General features: G+C 35.1%; 1 protein-coding gene across 1 annotated transcript in view; it reads right to left on the reverse strand.

Moving 5' to 3' along the window:
- Positions 1-21,646, reverse strand: part of DPYD (dihydropyrimidine dehydrogenase) — a 944,675-nt gene that overhangs the window by 566,266 nt on the left and 356,763 nt on the right. Inside the window, exons 9-10 of the mRNA XM_016189943.2 lie at positions 16,577-16,684; positions 14,474-14,643 (exon numbers count right to left, since the gene is read on the reverse strand). Coding sequence (XP_016045429.1) covers positions 14,474-14,643; positions 16,577-16,684 — 278 coding nt within the window. The remainder of the gene's footprint in view (positions 1-14,473; positions 14,644-16,576; positions 16,685-21,646) is intronic.

The raw sequence follows: 21,646 nt of genomic DNA on the forward strand, positions 1-21,646 counted from the left end.
AAATAGCACACATTAAGAGGTTTACATATGAGCATTTTAATTTTATACAGAAAATATATTGCCTATATATAATAATTTTTTTTATTTATTTAGCTTCACACTAACTTTTCCCACTACTTTGGCATAAAAAAATCAGTAGCATGTGGGACATCATCATGATTTACAAACTTAGTCCTTGAAGTCAAACATTCTATTGTTCATTGGCCTCATAGCCAATAATTTATTGGACGAAAATTTACTTCTTAAAGAAAGCAAACGGAAACTCAGAAAAACAAAAGGTATATTAATGGATGCAAAGCTTGGCTAAAATTGTATGAAGTGAGCAGGGGTAAACAGCATAATGGTTATGCAAAGAGACTCTCATGCCTGAGATTCCAAAAGTCCCAGGTTCAATCCCCTGTAAAATAAATAAATAAATGAAAATAAATTGTATGAATCAAGCATTATGTCTACGCACAAAAACTGTGTATATATTTAAAGGTGTTAGTATATATTTTTTTAAAAATAGACTCAGTATTCTAGTTGCTGAATCTCAAAATATGGCTAACTGAAAAGGAAAGTAATTAGCTATTAAAGGCCAAAATGTTATATCCATAAAGGCTGCCTTCAAGGAGAAGAGAAAATTCAAGATTTCCAGTTTAAGTTTGAGGGCACAGAACGGTGGTGGTAGGTTACTGAGGAACTATACCCCTGTAACCTTATGCTCTTATTAAATCACTAACAAAAATAAATGAAATATATATAGCATATAAGACAACTTATGGACTTATACACTCAATGTAGTAAATATACTGATATTAATGAAGACTCATTCAATACAAAGAAAGAGTATATTTAAAAGAAGGAATTACTACAACATAGACACTATAAACATAGGACACTTCATCTCAAGACATGAAGGGAAAACTTAAAGAAGAATTTAAATACATTTGTTATACAGTCACCTCCTTCACAGGACACATGAAGTATGAAGAAAAGATAAAATTTCAGAGGCTAGGCAGTGGAGTGCTCTGGTAAGTTCACATGTTACCGTGCACGTGGATCTATGTTCAAGCCTTTGCTCCCCACCTGCAGGCAGGAAGCTTCACAAGCATTAAAGCAGGTCTGCAAGTATCTCTTTCTTACCTCATTTCTATCTTTCCCTCTCCTCTCAATTTCTTTCCATCCTACCAAATAAAAAACATAGGAAAAAAAAAAAAGGAAAAATGGCCACCAGGAGAGCTATGGATTCACAGTGCCAGGACCAAGCCTCAGCAATAACCCTGATAGAAATTAAAAAAAAAAATCACCTTACATACCCAGTATTAAAAAGCATTATTAAAAATTTAATAACTGATGGGTATAACAAATTAACAGTTAGATGCATGGTAAATGTAAATATATTCCATCAATTTTCATATTGATATCACATGGAAATACATCTAGTAAATCAAAATCCTGTCACCACCTATAAAATGAATTGCATAAGAATTTTCAGGGGAAAACGAGAGGTTGTACCCATGTACCAGCTACTGTATTGTAAACCAGTAACTCCTCAATAAAATTATTTTAAGAAATAACTTGCATGGTAGACCTTCAGAAACAGTATATTTACCAAAATAAATCACTATAACCAGAGCTAGAAGACATTCAGGTTTACAAAATGGACCACATTTAGTAGTGAGTAGACATTAGTAACACTAAGCATTGTTAGATGATTTATACTATAAGACAAAGTCATTCAATACTAAAAAGGTTCAAATTTCAATAAAGAAGGAGTATTTGTCTTCAGTTGTCAGTTACACTGACAAGGAGAAATGATGAACTAGACTGACCAGAGGTGTAGCCGTGTGTGTGTGTGTGTATGTGTGTGTGTGTGTGTGTGTGTGTGTGTGTGTGTGTGTGTGTGTGTGTTAGTAACCGCTCCAATGTTTTTATTGCATTGTTATTTATAGTTACTTGGATAAAGGAGCAAGAAAAAGTGCAGTGGATGTACAATTGAATAAAGAAGATGATGGGGTACATCTTTCTACTCAGCCCCAAAGGGGATTTACATCTACCATTTGCACTAAAGCAGAAGAAGCTCCAGGGGTTCTAGTTCTAAACCATTTAATTTTTAATTAATGAGCCTTTAGTGCTAAGTGTTGAGAGATCAGTTAGTGGTTTTTAGTATCTCATATTTGTTAATGGTTACTAGTAAGCAGTTACTCTGTGAATTTGGTTTATGTATACTTTTATTCATAGTACACATATGTGCTGGCTTAATGACTTCTGTTTTCATGAAGGACATTTGGCATGCCCAATAAATATAAGAATATCTCTTGCCCTTATCTCTGCAAATATTTAAGGGAATAAAGGAGAAGTTTCCATTTTTAAGATTCAATAAATCAAAGTGTTATTTTAATTTCACACAGCATGATGAAAATTAAAAAGGGGATTCTTAGCTTTGATTTTTACCTCCATATTTAGAAAAGATATGTGTTTGATGCTGAATGAAATAAAAATAGAATGCTATAGCTTGCAAGAATGATCATCATTTTAATGATTAACTTTATGTAATGTGATGATTCGGTCTGATTAATATTACAGACATTATACTGTGGAAATTATGAAACAACTTAATTTACCATAATTAAAAGCATGATGTCAACTCATTTTTAGATTGCATATAGGCAAAGTAAGCACAGGTTATAAACTATAATCAGCAGAATTCTAAGCTATCACACATTAAATTCTAATATGCCAAAAGTTTTAGACATTATGAAAAACAATATTCTTCAGAAAGAGTATCCACTAATAGCAAGACATTTAGTAAGCTAAAAATTCTATTAGGAATGGTATTTCAAATCAAATCATAATCTGTTTTCACTAGTGACAATTCAGGACAACATTATCTTTTGTTTCATCACCACTAAAGTACTGGATTGTAGCACATTCCTAACTATTCATAAAGCATTTCTTTCAATAATAAATTTAACCAACTCTAATTAAATACCTTTTATGATATTATGTACAATAAAAAGGGCTGAGGGTTGGGAGTGTGTGGTGATACATCAGCAGAGAACATGTTACTGTGCATGAAGATGTTGGCTCAAGCTCCCAATCCATACCCGCAAAGAGGAAGCTACAGAAGAGTTGGAGCTGTGATGCAGTTGTCTTTCTTACTCCCTCACTCATTCTTTTTCTCTCTATATCTATTTTTTCTTTGCCTCCAGGGTTATCACTGGGACTCAGGACCTGCACTACAATACCACTACTCCTGGACGCCATTTTTCCCCATTTTTGTTGTCCTTTCTTGTTGTTGTTATTGTTGACATTGCTATTGTTGGATAGGACAGAGAGAAATCGAGAGAGGAGGGGAAGACAAAGAAGGGGGGAGATAGATAGACACCTGCAGACATGCTTCACCACTTGTTAAGCGACCCCACCCCCCACCCCGTAGGTGAGGAGCCAGGAACTTGAACTGGGATCCTTACACTGGTCCTTGAGGTTCGCCCCATGTGCACTTAACCTGTTGCGCTACCGCCTGGCCCCCCTAATTCTAGCTCTATTACGGAAAGAAAAAGAGAAATAAACAGTGCTAGTTGTTACAGTTGATAGAACAATACTTATTTTTGTCCTAAAACTAAATAACTCTTAAATTATTATTCTAAATTTGAGACATAATTAGTAATTATGTTCATTGTGGTAACATAAACATAGTGAGCTTCACTTGGCACATGAAGGGAAACAGTACACTGCAGTAGTGGATGTAAGAAAAAGCAGTCTGTAGCTAGGAAAATGGTTCCTAAGGAATAACAAAAGACTTTCACGCCAAAGGCCCTAAAGTTGAGCCCTGGCACTACATATACCAGAGCGGCCCTTTAGATTCCATCCTTATCTTGAAATAATGCTTTCTAAAAGGAAGCCTGGAAAAATTATCGTGTGAGCTATCTTATGAGATGACTAGCAACTAAGGTCAGCAAGATATCTAAGCTGGAGAGTGTACCACTTTGTCATGAAAGTCACCTAGGTGGCAGCCAGTCACCACTAGACTTAGAGAAGTTTCTGTGCTGTGGTATTTTGCCCTCTAGCTCTTTGTCTTGGAGTGATGAAGTCCCAAGGATGACAAGAAAGATGAAATTTGTTAAGGGGTTAGATTTTTTTTTCAACTTTAAATCTGTAAAAGTCAAAGAATCTTAAACAGAAAAAAATTTCTCCATTTGAAAATTGGTCCACACAGTGGATCATACAGTTGCCCCTTGGTTATGTTACTACTGAGTTGCAAAAACTTGAAATGAAATTCATGGAATAAATTTAGAGATTTTTTTAAATGCCTTAAATGGTATAATAGCATTCATCTTTTCTATCAAGAAGGAAATATTTTTAAACACTACTAAAATTTGTGACTGATGACATTTTAAAAAATCTGACTAGCTCTTGTTACTTCTCAGCTTAGATTCTGCTTCAATCAAACACTCCTGGATGTTGATTATTTCACAAAAATGATCTTCTGTACAGCTATGATGCCTTTTCTATACATGTTCAAGTCCTGAAATGCCTCATCATGTAAATTCTGCACGTTTCAGAAGCCTCAGTCTTCTTTTGCAACCTGATAGTCCTCTCCTACAATGTATTGTTAATATTTATGTATATATATTACCTGATTATGTGTATATAAACGAATACATATAGATATATTTATTACCACATACTTTTCTTACAGGTTGAAACAAGGACCAATAACCTTTTTTTCCCTCAAATTATTTCTAATATTAGATATAGTGCAATGTGATTTAATAAAACAATACTTTTGCTTACTTAAAGATTTATAAATGAGAGATGAGAGCCCCAAATACAATTTCATTTTGGCATATGCAAGTCCAGGCTTTGCATTCATTTAAGTCTTCCTACAAGATTTTCAATGCCCCTAAAATTCTTTATTCAAGACACCTCAGAGGTGTGCATCCTTGGCTCAAATACTATTCTATATGCTGTATCAAATAAGTCAAATATAAAAGTGAATGTACCAATATACTTGAAGCAGTTTGCATCCCAAGATGAGTTTCAAATAATAACTACCCGGGTCGGGGCAGATAGCATAATGGTTATGCAAAGGGACTCTCATGCCTGAGGCTCCAGAGGCCCAGGTTCAATCCTCTACACCATCATAAGCCAGAGCTGAGCAGTGCTCTGGTTAAAATAATAAAATAATAATAATAATAATAATAATAATAATAATAATAATAATACTTCCCTATGTCATAAATAAAATGACAAAGGAAGGTAAGAGCAATATAAGATCTCATAGAAGGAAGAGATTATTGGGAGCGAACCAAGAAAGACTTCAAAGAGAAAATGACATTATTAAGTAGAACTTAAAGGATAAGTTCATTTTTTCAAAAAGAAAATTACTTTCAAAAGAATGGCAATTCTTTGTTTTTACATTAATGCATCCGTGTTTTTAATTTAATTTTATCTTTTGAATTGCATGCATGACTAGCATGTGCATATACAAAATTATACAAATTACTTTTTAATATGTTCAAATTATAAAATATGACGACATCAGAAAGCTAAGCTGAATATTATTAATGAGAAAGCAGCTTCTAACTTTCACATAAAAATTATTAGGGTGATGACAATATAAAGCTAAAGAGTAGTAAAAGCACCATTATTTAAGAAACCTTTATAGTGATTTGACATCAGTTTAAAATGTTAATAAATCTATATGTATACAAGTATGTGTTTATATATACACATGCATATAACCACATATAGGTATGAAATATTGGAAACCCTATTTAAAAGTTGCATATCTGTAGGGGGCTGTGTGGTACTTGACCTAGTTAAGTAACATGATACTTTGAGCAAGGACTCACACAAGGATCCTGGTTCGAGCCCCCTGCTCCCCAGTTGCAAAGGGAATGCTTCACAAGTAGTGAAGCAGGTCTGAAGCTGTCTCTCCCTCTGTATCTCCCACTCCTCTCTCAATTTGTCTTTGTCCTATAGAATAAAAGGGAAGAAAATAAACCAAGCAAAAAAAATGGCCGCTAGAAACACTGGATTCATAGTGCCAGCACCAAGTCCCAGTGACTGGAGACACACACACACACACACACACACACACACACAACATAGTTGTTAATGTTACCAAGAGGATGAGCCCCTGGCACCAAATCATACAAAGGGGAAGATTCATGAGCAGATGAGTGACACTGTGGTTTTTCCTCCTCTCTGTCTCTCCCTTTCAGTTCTTCACTCTTACTATTTCTAAGTGATTGAACTGAAAAAAAAAAGTGTTTGTGACCTAGGTTTGAATCTGGCCCCACCACAATGAAGGATATTTTAATACTTTAGTCTGTTTTACTCTCTTTCTGCCTATCTTTATCTTAAAAAAGAAATGTTTACTGTTGTGAGGTACTTTTTTAAATACTCTGCAAAAAATGATGCAGTCACTCCATAACTTTTTAAATATATAAGCATTTCAAATAATCTTAGATGTGCACAGGCTTTGGTTCACTCCAAGTTAATAAACTTAGTCTTCACCCCACTCCCATTCACCTTTATTGTCCTGCTGGGGGAAGCTTTGTGAGTGGTGAAGGAGTGTTGCAGGTGTCTCTCTGTTTCTGTACCTATCTATTGCCCAGTTCCCTCTTAGCTTCTGGCTGTCTCTATCCAATAAATAAATAAATATAACTTAAAAATTAATACAAAAAATTTTATTAAAAAATGAATTTTGGTCCATACTCCCAGAAGCAGAGAAATGTTAGGGGAAGATGACTAGAGGGCTCTGAACCCCAATTCCAGCAGGACTCTGAAAGAGAAGAGAAAAAAAGGACATATGGAAGTAGTAGTAGGAATAGGAGTGACTTGGAAAGGAAGAGAAGGCAGGACCATTGGAAAAAAATGGGCAAAAATACATAGATAGATATACAGATAGTTATAGAAATAATATCCAACTGCAGTTTCCAATGGAGGGGGTAGAACTGTGTAGAATTGTTCTCCCATTATCTTATATTTTGTAAATCATATCAAATCTCTAATAAAAAGAAAAAAGTGTTGGGCATACCAAAAAAAAAAAAAAAAAAAGATTGCCTGTCTGGTGCAATTCTGACAACTTCACATGTTAGCTCCTCCGATATCACTGTCTTGAATGAAGCAGATTTGATCTTAGCAAACGACCTAGAATACATTAGTTATAACCTGTTTCAAAGATAATCACTATAGATATTGCCAATATTATCACTCCTAATCACTGTTATTCTATGAAGAATCCAACATAGAACCCTGTTCAGCTTCTACATCATTCGTGTATTTTTCTCTAACTGTTCAAAACATAAAATTTGAGAAAGACAAAAACTTTGAGAATATAATTGCAATTGCTTTACAGATGTTCATCTACAAATGTAAACAAACTAGAATACAGAATTCAGAACAAACTAGAATGCAGAATTCAGAACCAATTATGCCAACTTTAAATCTTCTGCAACTGCTCCATTCCACTTTCTCATGTAACACGCAATTTTCAAAATTTTCAAAACTGTCAATACTCAACAAAAATTAACATATTCTTAACAGCCTACTCTCAAGCCATCATAAAGCATTAAATGTATACCGGAGCTGTCCCTAACTACTGTTAACAATTTGTGCCTAGAGCCAATCTTATATGCTTATTTGTTTGTCTACAGATCTCTTCTCATCACTGAACATATTAACAAATCTCTGATTACTTTACATGAAGAACACCAACTCAAATGATGTGCAGGTGCCAAATATTTAAGAGCTTCTATAAGCATCACCCTACTAAGTAAAATTAAATTTGTCAGATTATAGATGTATTTTCTAAAAAACAGTCCCAAGTTCGTATTTGTAGCAATTAAGTAAAAACTAGAAAGCATCTGTTAATGATAGGAAAGGAAAATGTAGCCAAGAAGATGTAGATGATGAAAGTATTTGTGAATATAGCTTTGATAGCATCATTTTGTGTTAAAAATGTCTGAGGGGATAGCTGCAGATCATACCATATAATTGATATATTGTGAGGATGGTTCTGTTGTATCAGATTGACTCTAGTAAAATGCATTTTTATAAAATATGTATAATGTCAGTGTCTTAATAAAAGATAAATATTTCACTAACAAGCCAAAAATGTGTATTTTGCTTCAAAATTTAAAATTAGCAGCAATTATTGAAATAGTTAACCCTCTATGCTGCTAAAATATATGGAGAGAGTCATGTCATAGTTAAATCAGTTGTCAGGGAAACAGATAAACTATTACAGCATCAAACTTGCATTACTGAGCCTTTATCTTTCACACCTGGCACCTCTGGTGCTCTGGCTTCTGTTTGTCTCTTCTTTCATGTGAAAATATGACTGATATCAAACATTTATACAGAATCAATACAGAGCTACAAAAAAATAATAATCACTCAATAAGAAAGTGTGCCAAAGAACTAAACAGGTAGCTTTCTGAACGAGAGATATGCCTGGTCCACAGACATATGAAGGAATGATTCACTTCATTTATCATTAGAGAAATGCAAATTCAAACTACACTGAAATTGTATCACACACATGTGAGAACGGCCTATATCAACAAGACAGGATAACAGGTGAGGTTGTACAGAATAAAGGACTCTGCTACACTGTCGGTGGAATGCAAACTGGAGCAGCCCCATTGGAAGACTGTATGGAGAGTCTTTAAACAAATAAAAATGGAAAAACCTTATGACCAAGCAATATCATTTTTAGACACCTTACCCAAGGGGCAAACACCAATTTAAGGGGACATATACATTCCTATGTTCATAGCCGCATTATTCACAATAGCAAAAGATTGGAAGGAGTATAAATGCCCATCAACAGATGACTGATTAAAGAAGTTGTGTAACATATATTCCACAGAATACTAGTATGCAATCAAAAAGGATGATATTCTGTCCTTTGGAACAAAACAGGCAAAACTGAAGGAGATTATGTTTAGCAACATAATTAAAATGATGAAAGACAACTAACAGACAGTTTAACTCATATGTGGAATCTAGAGAACTGATACACATGAACTTGCAAGAAAGAAGGAAAAAAGAAGGGAAGAAAGAAAAAAAGAAAGAAAGAAAGAGAGAGAAAGGAAAGAAGAAGAAAAGAGGAAGGAAGGAAGGAAGGAAGGAAGGAAGGAAGGAAGGAGGGAGGGAGGGAGGGAAGGAAGGAAGGAAGGAAGGAAGGAAGGAAGGAAGGAAGGAAGGAAGGAAGGAAGGAAGGAAGGAAGGACGCAAACTTTCTAAGTCTTGTGAGAACTATGTTGGTTATTTTTGGGAGGTTGAAAAGTGAGAACACAGAACTTCTGTGTTGGGTGTGCTATGGAACTATACATTGTAATCTTATTATCTTGTAACCCACAGTTAATCACAAATAAGATAATATCTTATAAAAGATAAAACATGTATCTTTAGGGGGCCATGCAGTAGTGCACAGTGTTAAGTGCACATGGCACAAAGAGCCCCTGACTCCCCACCTGCAGGGGGGTCACTATACAGGCAGTGAAGCAGGTCTGCAGGTGTCTTTCTCTCCCCTTCCTTGTCTTCCCCTCCTCTCTCGATTTATTTCTGTCCTAACAACAGCAGCAATAACAACAATCATAATAACAATAAAGACAACAAAAATGGGGAAAATGGCCTCCAGGTGCAGTGGATTCATAAGTCAGGCACCAAGCTCCAGTGATAACCCTGGAAGCAAAATAAATAACTAACTAAATAAAATAAATCTTAAAAAAATTAAATCAATTACCATTTAGGAAATTAAATGGGGGAAGTCAAGGTCAACAGGAAGTAGTACAGACAGCTCATAAAAAAAAAGAATTGAACAGCTGGTTTTGCTGCTACTGGGACAATCTGTGAACAATACATTCTTGAAATAATCTTTGTGTGTGGAATATTACTATTGTGGTAACTTGTACTATGGTCGTCTCAATGATAATGTATAGGAGCTACAAAGTCCTACCCAGCTATTATTCTCTAAATATACCAACTCAAGTGAGCCTGCTAATCCTGACCTTCAAGATCTCCTTTTAGGGATTCCCAACTGCCTCAAGCATTCTTGCAGTTCCATCTGATCTGTCAACAGCTTTTAATACCAGCATTTTGGGGGATTCTGTTTTCTTGTGAAATTTAATCTCACCTATTTAAGCTTGCAGAAAGTACTGGAGGGAATTATTAACAGATTTTCCCTCATCTTCTTAGAGGATAGTGCTGAGTGATTGGCTGGTTTCCCTAAGGACCCACAGTTGAGAAGTGTTAGTTCGTCAGAAGCATCCTACTTAGCATGTGTGTGAGGCCACAAGGGAAACGGAAAGACATTTGGAATCAGAATTACATCAACATTCTGATGATGTCTCCATATTTTCATTTCATCAAACCTATATCCTGTAGCTTTAAAGCTTTCTTAACTAAGATGGAAAGTGCCCCCACAGCGCACTGCTTATGGCTCTAATTAGGCAGCTGTAGAGTATATTGATGAGATAGTTGAGCAGTGGATAAGCAGCCTCAGCACTGTCAGGAAAAAAAAAAATACAAGTTTTCAGGCCCTGATCTACTGAGTCAGAAACTTTGGGTAAAGGTCCAGCAAGGTGTTTAACGAATCCTCCAGGTGATTTTGACGCACAATAAATTTTGAAAATCTCTCCACGAAAGAAATGGTTGTCACATTTGGCCCTGTAAGTATCTAAAATACAAAGAGGCTAAGCTACCACTAAAAGGGTACAAAGCATAGTGAAGTCAAGTAAATTAATATAGATATTAACCACTGGATTATTATAGAAAACAAAACCCCCAACTAACCTGGTTATAATAAAATTAATTATTAACATTCTAAACTCTTTCTAAGACTATAAGAAACCCCTTGCATGCTCTTTAAGACTTTCATTTCTCTTTGTCCTAGTACCTCTAGGATTATGCCTATACTTCTTGATATTTCTTCTCTATGATTCCTCACCACCATATCAACTCTGTTGCCTTCAACCAAATCACTACTGGTGCCGCCACCCCACATCAGGCTGCTATTGAATTCTGACTGTAGACTGTAGCCAGAGATACTGAGCCTGAGAAGTCAACCTCACAACTCTTCAAATCTGGTGACATCTTTCCTAACACATGGGACTACCTACATCCACATCATTTAACTAAGTAACAGAAACCAGATATAGGCTATGGTTTAGGTTACTGAGTACAGGTGTACTTGTGTCACGCAAGAGGGAATTATATAAGTCAAAATTAAAGTGCTTACTAATAGCTAAAAATTCTCTAATATTTTGGATTTAGATCAAATTAGCTGGGCAACCTAGTAGAAAGGCCCAAAAAAGACAAACTCCAAAAACCTAATTCTGGTTGAGTTCAACATATGACACTCAATGTTTAAACAACTGGGAGAAAGTCTATGGTCATCATATAAAGAGCGGACTACAAAAGTTGGATAAGGGCAAGAGACTGACCCACTTAATAATGGTTATTTTGATCAACAGCACACCACCTCATCATATGAGGCCCTAGTTAGGTTATCCTTGGACTCTGACACAACTATAATGGTCCTAGACCACTAACGGATCCCTTTGTCCACCACTACTGGTCACTTACAATGAATGCTTAAACTGGTGTGTCATTGCCCTGACCCCTAAATCTATTATTCTTTATTACTAAACAAAAAAACATCCTTTGTCTTAAATAATTTCAAGGTAAATGCTTTGCAATAATTCATATTTGTCACTAATGGGGGGGATGTATTTCTTTCCCTTAAAAATCCATCTATGAATTAACCTGCAATTTTGTACAATTACACTCTGATATGTTAAACCACAAAGCTTCCCCACATAAAGTTTTCCCCTGATTTTTATCCCAGACTCCAAACCCATTAAATAATGCACACATTTCAGAAAAAAAAAAAAAGCCACATGCTTCTGACTTTTCATCTTCACTGACTTTATAGAAACCAGGAACTAAGGCAATTCACCTGTATTCATATCAGTAAGCATGGGAGAAACAAGAGGGGGGCAGGCAGTGGTTAAGCACCTGGCTAAGCACACACATTACAGTGTGCAAGGACCTGGGTTTAAGCTCCTGATCCCCACCTGCAGGGGAAAAGTTTCACAAGTGGTAAAGCAGGGCTGCAAGTCTGTCTATCTCTCTCCTCCTCACCTCTCAATTTCTCTCTGTCTCTATGCAATAATAAATAAATACATAAAATTTAAAAAAGGAAAAACCAGAAACAAAAACAACTAAGAAATGGGACTAAACGTTAAATTTTTCATATTGATTAAAAATTTGCATAAGAATATATACTTTCAAAACCTGTATCTTAAAGTCAGAAAGATAGTTCACCAGATAGGGTATATCTTGTCACGTGTGACAAGTTTAAACCATTGCATCATGTACGTGCCCTGGGGACATGGGCAGAAAGTGGCGATATCATCTCTCTCCCTCTCCCTCTCCCCCCCCTCTCTATATATGTGTGTGTGTGTATATATATATATATATATATATATATTACATATATATTATATATATGGATATATATGAAAGAAAATGGTGACCAGGATACCAAGAAATTCTACATGTATGAGACAAAAGTTCTGCAAATAAAACAAACACATAAAACCCTATACATGATATTGAATCTCCTCCTGACTTTTTACATTAAATAGTGTTTCACATGTTTAACACTACCACATAATGGGCCTTTTTTAATACATAAAGCCAAGTTATAGTCATGAGGGATTAGCACTGGAGCCTATACAAATGCTGAAAGTTCCCAATCCTAAAAAATTATAATCTGCGCTCTCCTAAAATCTATGCACATTCAGATGTTACTTCTTATTCTCAAATTGTGAATTTTTGCCAAAGGAACTTAATCTGAATGGCTTACATAATACCTTATCTTATAACACTGTTAAATTGGGAAAGTATTGCCCCTTCCTCTTTTATTTATTTGTTTGGTTATTGATCATTTTCTCTCACTAGGTATAATTTCCCTGAGAACAAAAATTTATATCTGATTTGTACACTGCTACATTTACAACACTTAGAACAATGCTTGGAACACAATGGATATTCTATAATATATCTGCATAAACATACAACATCTACCTTAATATTTACAAGTAATTGCTTAGTTTCATGTGTGTGTGTGTGTATTCTATTTAACGCAGAAAATGTAACCATCACACATTTCTAGTTACCCCTGGTGAAAGAAGAGGATGATAATACAAAGTAAAATAAATTGGCACTGTCATTCAGGGCCATCTTCCCTCCCATTCTCAAGGTTCAGCCTTTTGTAATGAAAGCTGCTCTGACATTGAACAACAACAACAACAAAGAAAAAAGATTAAAAGAAAAACCATTTAGTTCTGAACATATCTTTCAAGTACATATTCATTGCTGAGATTCTATACTATACTTGAAGATGCAAAAATGAATAACATTAGCTCCTGTCTTCTCTTATGCATGCAACTTAACTCTAGTGTGGCTGCAGATTTTTTATATTGTTTTGCTATTTTTAACATGAATAACTTATACTAATTGCTGCCCAAATCCATACTCCAAAAAAAAAAAAAAAAAGTAAATGCCATGATCGTTAGACCATAACCACTATTTTGGAGGAGTCAGCGAGTCTGCAAGGACAAACTGATTGGAGAATAATCCAGAGAATAAAGTTGACATTTGAAATCTATTTGAAGCTGTGGTGACTCTGGTATTCTAGTGTGATTAATCTGCAATACATTTAATCTAAATATGATAAATCACCTGTTGACAAAAGTAATAATTCTTGCATATTATAGAGGCTATGAATATGTTCAGGTATTGTAAAGCAAATCAACCCTCTGAAACTGATATGAAAAAAAAATGAGTAATTTATCTTTCTGCAAATACATTTGGTTCTTGTACTCAGAACTGATATCCTTCCTGGGCATTATCTCTTTCTAGAAGCATTAAAATTTGAGAGTCCTGTGATATATGTAGTTGATGCCTCAATCAAAATTAGTCACCTGCAAATATACAATGAGTTTAAATCTGTCATTTTAATGTGATAATTATTCATTCTAAATGGGATTTATGTTACAATATCTTTTTTGAAAGTGGTAAATTATCTTCTATTGGCTTTACACGAGAATGAACTTATTATAAGTAGGGTCAAGTTATTTATCTTTGAATATAGCTTATAAACAGACTTAAGGAAAATTCTGTATAACTCTAATTAACACATACTTCTATTATTCAAATATTTTGTGAATAATACTTGTTCAGGACATGGAAGATTTAGCGCATTCCTAATTTAGCACTGCTGTACTGAAATTAATTTTCTTATACTGGAACCTGAATTGGGCGGGACAGTAGCCTAGAAATGTTTAAATTTACATTTTACAATTTTAGGAACATTTTAATGATTTTACTAGGAAATAGCATATAAATAATTTCTTCTAAAATCTGTTGCATAGCAATTCTGTATTTTCTGGTGGTGTCATTTTACCTCCTCAGGGACAGCTCTTATATTAACAAAGCCTTTTCTGAAGACGACAAACACGCGGCAGGCTCCACAACGTAAAGCGGATGTTGCACAGTCAAAAGCTGTGTCTCCAGCTCCAAGTACAATCACGGCTCCCCGTATCGATGGCAATGGAGAGTGACAGGCACACATTCCTGAATGATGAAAGGAAAACCCCATTTTCAAGTAGAGAAACCATTTCTGCATGACAGCTCAAAAGATACTTGTACTCAAAGCAGTGTAAAATTGCATCTTGCAGTTTTCGAGGATGGAGTGTCACTATCAAATTATTCTGCTTCATTGAAAGACAGTTTTATTCCCATTTTAAAAATATGCTCATATATGTAATTTCATAGTCAGTACCTTTAAGTTCTTCTTCATCTTTTTTTTTTTTTTTTTTTGCTTCTAGAAGGATAGCTACAACAATCTTTAAAGAGTTTAGGTCAGAACATCAATCAATTAAGAACTCTCTTTGTTCAATTGATATGTAATTTTAACTTTCTGTCACTAAATTTGTTTGTTAAGAAGAAAACAAATCATTGACCTTTACAATCTGCACTGGGAAGTCAGATAATTTCATCAAAATAGGTTTTATATATAAAATCCCCATCATGTAATGCTGCTACACATTAAAATTAGACGCTTAAAATCAGCATGCTAAATTAGTACTTTTTTTATATAACTGAAAGAGTTTGAGAGCTAAATTCCTGAAAGAGATAAAATAAAACTTTTTACTGCTTTTCTTTACTTTGAAAACTGAAGAATAAAAGAATAAGATTTTCTAAGTGTTGATTTCTAAAGAGCATCATTATGAAATTTTGATATGAAGATCCTTGTAAAAATATAAAATAAAGGTGTTCTCTCTGTTTAGCAGCACTGTATTACCAGATTAAACAAAGTTGAGGATAAGGCAAATTACTGTAATTTCTGAAATGGCACCATGTATATATAGCATAGGCCTATAATCTCAGAAAGTATGGTTATTTTGCTTAAAAGAGTACATTTGGATTACATAGTCAGCCTACATAATACTCAAATATATGTAAAATATAGAGATAGATACACATGCATATATACATATCTGGTGCTATTAAAAACTGTTGCAGGTGAGGGCCAGGCGGTAACACTCCAGCTTAAGCCGCACATAGTATGAAGCACAGGGACTGGCACAAGGATCCAGGTTCTGGGCCTGGCAGGTCTGCAGGTGACTATCTTTCTCTCCCCTTCTCTCTCAATTTCTCTCTGTCTTATCCAACAACAACAACAACAAAAATGGCCACCAGGAGCAGTGGATTGGTAGTGTAGGCACCGAGCCGCAGCAATAACGCTGAAGGCAAAAAACGGAAACAAACAAAAAAACAACAAACAGTTGCAGGCACATGAGCATCCCATTCTCATAGAAGGAAAGAAATGGAGATGGTATGCATATTTACAGTAAATGTCTGCAGAATAATCTGTCAGACATGGCTTCTTGTCTTTTCAAATGTTTGAAAAAATATGTACTTTTTTCACATCAATTAGATGGTGGTGTTGCTGAAACTCAAACTTCTCTAAATATATGAGTTAAAAGAATGTAGATAAAAAAGTTTGAGAATATACTGCAGACTTTTATTACTAACAATGACTCTAGTCCAGTTAAATGAAAAGAGATTTAGTTTACTGTTACTGAAGTGAATAAAATTATGTTATATAAAGATATTTACTAAAGCATATATCTGTATCAAGGTATTTTATTTTAATATATACACTATGCTTTTAGAAGAGGCTAGGTATTTCTGCCTTCTAGATATAAATCATAAAAGATGGTAATAGTTTCTCCAGTTTTAAAGAATACAACAAACTATTTCCAAACTGAAGTTTCTACTATTTCTTTGGGAACATTTCCCAAATGTTTGTTTAAAACTCTCTTACTTTAAAGTAAGACCTATGATCCTTATATAGAAGCATACACAGATGTTTCTCACATATACTGTTAATATTAAAAGATCAATTTGGGGTATAAAGATGCTACTGATTTTAGACTAGAGATTAACTCAAACATATGAGACATTAAGAACATTTAACATTAGGAATAGAAGATTGCATTACCTGCTTTACTGCTTTTGGCTACAAGTGGCAAAAAGTCCTTGGATGTGTAAAATCCTTGGTCTTGTGTCAGGCCTTTGAAGATCTTGTCTTTATTGGGTTCTGGTAAGCCTAAGGAATAAATATTTATAAAATATGATTAGTAGGAGGAGGGAAATTTCCTATAGGTATTAAAAGTAGTAGAAAACTATAATAGTTAAGATAACAATTGGAAAAAAAAGACTATAAGTAAATCAACATTAAAGAACGTAATGACATAATGTAATGGTCCTCAGAGTATATAGCTTTAACATGTAACTAAGCAACCATTATAAATCACATATCCATGTACCCATATACATACAGAAAACCATGGATATATACATATACACAAAAAGATATGGTAAGGCGAAAAAGCACACTATAGTCTTTCTTCAATCCATAAAATGTTTAAAGTCCATGAAAGTGTTAACCATAAAAAAATCATCATGGAAAATAAAAGAAAATATAGGTATAGATATATACATAATTCCTGAAAATTACAGATCATTCTAAGAAAAAAATATATACATCTTCAAAGAAGAAAATGTATATTAGCATAAAATCCCAGCTACTAGGCCAGTAAGATTATATGCTGTTGGGAGTTGGGTGATAGTGCAGAGGGTTAAGCGCATGTGGCACAAAGCACAAGGACCAGAGTAAGGATCCTGGTTCGAGCCCCTGGCTCCCCACCTACAGGGGAGTCACTTCACAAGCGGTGAAGCAGGTCTGCAGGTGTCTATCTTTCTCTACCCCTCTGTCTTCCCCTCCTCTCTCCATTTCTCTCTGTCCTGTCCAACAACAACAACAATAAAACAAGGGCAACAAAAGGCAATAATAATAAAAAAAGAAAGATTATACACTGCTTTGTTATGTGCACGAACCAAGTTTGAACCTGGCCCTACTACACTGGAAGAATCTCTGGTGCTATGTTCTCTTTTATACTTTCACTCTGTATCTTAAAACAAAGGAACAATAACAAAAAGAAATCTCAGATATTTTCTACATTTCATAGAAATTTAGTAAATGAATTAAAAACCATAAGATTATTCAGGAGAACACTTAAGTGAATACAAATCTTTGATGATGATGTGATTTTTATTTAAATAATAAATACCATTTTAATAAAAGAAAAATCCTAAAATAAGAGAAACTGAGAAGATAAAACATGAAAAGCTTCTAAGCACCAAAAATAATCATTGCAATTGTTCCTTTGTTTGAGGAGTCAGGGCCTCAGGCATGCGCCCCTCGAGGTTGCTTTTTAATTCAGAGAGAAAGAAAGAAAGGCACTGCAGCTACATAGCTTCCTCCTATGTCATAGTCATAGCACTTCTAATTAAGCGCAGTGATTGAAACTTGTGCTGCGAGCATTGAAAGGTATGTCCTCTACCTGCAAGCAAACTCTGGAATTGCACTCGTAAAACAAAACAAAAACAACTTTAAACTAAAAAAGGGGGAAATAAATTCTCTTCTACTAAAAATAACAGAGTGGAGACCTGGCAGTGGCACACCTGGTTAATTGTACACATTATAGTGCTCTAGGACCCAGGTTCAAGCCCTTGATCCCCACCTGCCAGGGAAAAGGATCAGGAGTGGTGAAGCAGGGCTGCAGGTATGTGTCTCTCTCCCTCTCTATCTCCATCTCCTCATCCCATCTCTATTTCTCTTTGTCTCTATTAAATAATAAATACATAAAATATTTAAAAAATTTAAAAACAAAATTAAAAAAGAAAGGGTCAAGAAAATGTGATTAGATGACGGGTAGTGACGGGATTTGTTAAACTCTTTGAGTAGAAATATAGCCTGGTGTTTGTGAGACTTCTGTGAGCCATTCACAAATTTAATGAAATTACCATCAAGATCCCACCCAATTTTTTTTTTTTACGAGAATAGAACAAAAACTACAAATGTTCATCTAGAGCCAGAAAATAATTAGAATTACCAAAACAATTTGAGAAGAAATAACAGAACTGGAGGCATCACACTCCCAGATCTCAAATTGTATTAAAGTGTCATTATAATAAAAAATGCTTGGTACTGAACCATAAATAGACACACTGACTAGTGGGATAAAATTAAGAGCCCAGAAGTAAGTCCCCATACATGTGGACATTTTATCTTTGACAAAAGTGACCAGACTATTAAATGGGGAATGGAGAGTCTCTTCAATAAATCATATTGGAAAAATTGGGATGAAATGTGCAGAAGAATGAAACTGAACCACTAAATTTCACCAAACATAAAAGTACATTTCAATACTGCTTTCGCTGTGTCCCAAATATTTTGATAGGTTGTGTCTTCATTTTCATTAGTTTCCAGGAACATCTGAATTTCCTGTTTGAGTGAGTCTCTGACCCAGTGGTTCTTAAGGAGCATGTTGTTTAGTTTCCAAATTCTATGTCTTTTAATAATTTTCCGTTTGTTGTTAAAAGTTAGTTTTACTCCACTGTGGTCTGAGAAGATACTTGGGATGATTTCAATGCTCTTGAATTTATTGATGCTGTCTTTGTGGCCTAACATGTGGTCTATCCTTGAGTATGTGTTATGTGGATTTGAAAAGAAGGTGTATTCCAGTTTTTTGGGGTGGAGGAGTCTGAAAATGTCCAAGAGGTCTAGTCTGTCAATCTCTTCATTCAATTCTCTTGTATCTTTATTGGTTCTCTGCTTTGTTGATCTGTCTAAGTGTGAGAGTGGGGTATTGAAATCTCCCACTATTATTGTATTACTATTGATGTATTTTTGAAATTCTTTCAGTAGATGCTTAATGTATTTAGATAGTCCCTCGTTGGGTGCATAGATGTTAATAACTGTTAAGTCTTCTTGGCTGCTTGATCCTCTAATCATTATGTAATGTCCTTGCCTATCTTTTATTACTTGATTTAATTTAATTATTAAATTCAATTCCATAAGATTGAAGAAACAGGAATACTCCCTTCCACCTTTTATGAAGCCAACATCACCCTGATACCAAAAGCTGATAGGGACAGAACAAAAAAGGAAAACTACAGACCAATATCTCTGATGAACATAGATGCCAAAATATTAAACAAGATCTTGGCCAACCGGATACAGCAACACATCAAAAAGATTGTTCATCATGACCAAGAGGGATTCATCCCAGGAATGCAAGGCTGGTTCAACATCCGTAAATCAATCAATGTCATTCATCACATCAATAAAAGCAAAGCCAAAAACCACATGATTATCTCAATAGATGCAGAGAAAGCCTTTGACAAAATCCAACACCCATTCATGCTCAAAACTCTACGAAAAATGGGAATAGATGGGAAATTCCTCAAGATAGTGGAGTCTATATATAGCAAACCTACAGCCAACATCATACTCAATGGACAGAAGCTGAAAGCATTCCCCCTCAGATCGGGGACTACACAGGGCTGTCCACTGTCACCGTTACTCTTCAACATAGTATTGGAAGTTCTTGCCATAGCAATCAGGCAAGAGAAAGAAATCAAAGGGATACAGATTGGAAGGGAAGAAGTCAAGCTCTCACTATTTGCAGATGATATGATAGTATACATAGAAAGACCTAAAGAATCCAGTAGAAAATTACTGGAAGTTGTTAGGCAATATAGCAAGGTATCAGGCTACAAAATCAATGTACAAAAATCAGTGGCATTTCTTTATGCAAACACTAAATCTGAAGAAGAAGACATCCAGAAATCACTCCCATTTACTGCTTCAGCAAAATCAATCAAATACCTAGGAATAAAGTTGACCAAAGAAGTGAAAGACTTGTATACTGAAAACTATGAGTCGCTACTCAAGGAGATAGAAACTGATACCAAGAAATGGAAAGATATCCCATGCTCATGGATTGGAAGAATAAATATCATCAAAATGAATATTCTCCCCAGAGCCATATACAAATTTAATGCAATACCCATCAAAGTTCCACCAGGCTTCTTTAAGAGAATAGAACAAACGCTACAATCATTTATCTGGAACCTAAAAACACCTAGAATTGCCAAAACCATCTTAAGGAAAAGAAACAGAAATGGAGGCATCACACTCCCAGACTTTAAACTATATTATAAAGCCATCATCATCAAAACAGCATGGTACTGGAACAAAAATAGGCATACAGACCAGTGGAACAGAATTGAAAGCCCAGAAGTAAATCCCAACACCTATGGGCATCTAATCTTTGATAAGGGGGCCCAAAGTATTAAATAGAAAAAGGAGGCTCTCTTCAATAAATGGTGCTGGGAAAACTGGGTTGAAACATGCAGAAGAATGAAACTGAACCACTTTATCTCACCAGAAACAAAAATCAACTCCAAATGGATCAAAGACCTATATGTCAGACCAGAAACAATCAAATACTTAGAGGAAAACATTGGTAAAACACTTTCCCACATACACCTCAAGGACATCTTTGATGAATCAAACCCAATTGCAAGGAAGACCAAAGCAGAAACAAACCAATGGGACTACATCAAATTGAAAAGCTTCTGCACATCCAAAGAAACTATTAAACAAACAGAGAGACCCCTCACAGAATGGGAGAAGATCTTCACATGCCAGACATCAGACAAGAAACTAATCACCAAAATATATAAAGAGCTCAGCAAACTTAGCCGCAAAAAAGCAAATGACCCCATCCAAAAATGGGCAGAGGAAATGAGCAAAACATTCACCACAGAGGAGATCCAAAAGGCTAACAAACATATGAAAAACTGCTCTAGGTCACTGATTATCAGAGAAATGCAAATCAAGACAACACTAAGATACCACCTCACTCCTGTAAGAATGGCATACATCAAAAAGGACAGCAGCAACAAATGCTGGAGAGGATGTGGGGACAGAGGAACCCTTTTACATTGCTGGTGGGAATGTAAATTGGTACAGCCTCTGTGGAGAGCAGTCTGGAAAACTCTCAGAAGGCTAGACATGGACCTTCCATATGACCCAATAATTCCTCTCCTGGGGTTATACCCCAAGGACTCCATAACACCCAACCAAAAAGAGGTGTGTACTCCTATGTTCATAGCAGCACAATTCATAATAGCTAAAACCTGGAAGCAACCCAGGTGC

The sequence above is a fragment of the Erinaceus europaeus genome, chromosome 11 (genome assembly GCF_950295315.1).
Source record: "Erinaceus europaeus chromosome 11, mEriEur2.1, whole genome shotgun sequence".
Taxonomy (NCBI): domain Eukaryota; kingdom Metazoa; phylum Chordata; class Mammalia; order Eulipotyphla; family Erinaceidae; genus Erinaceus; species Erinaceus europaeus.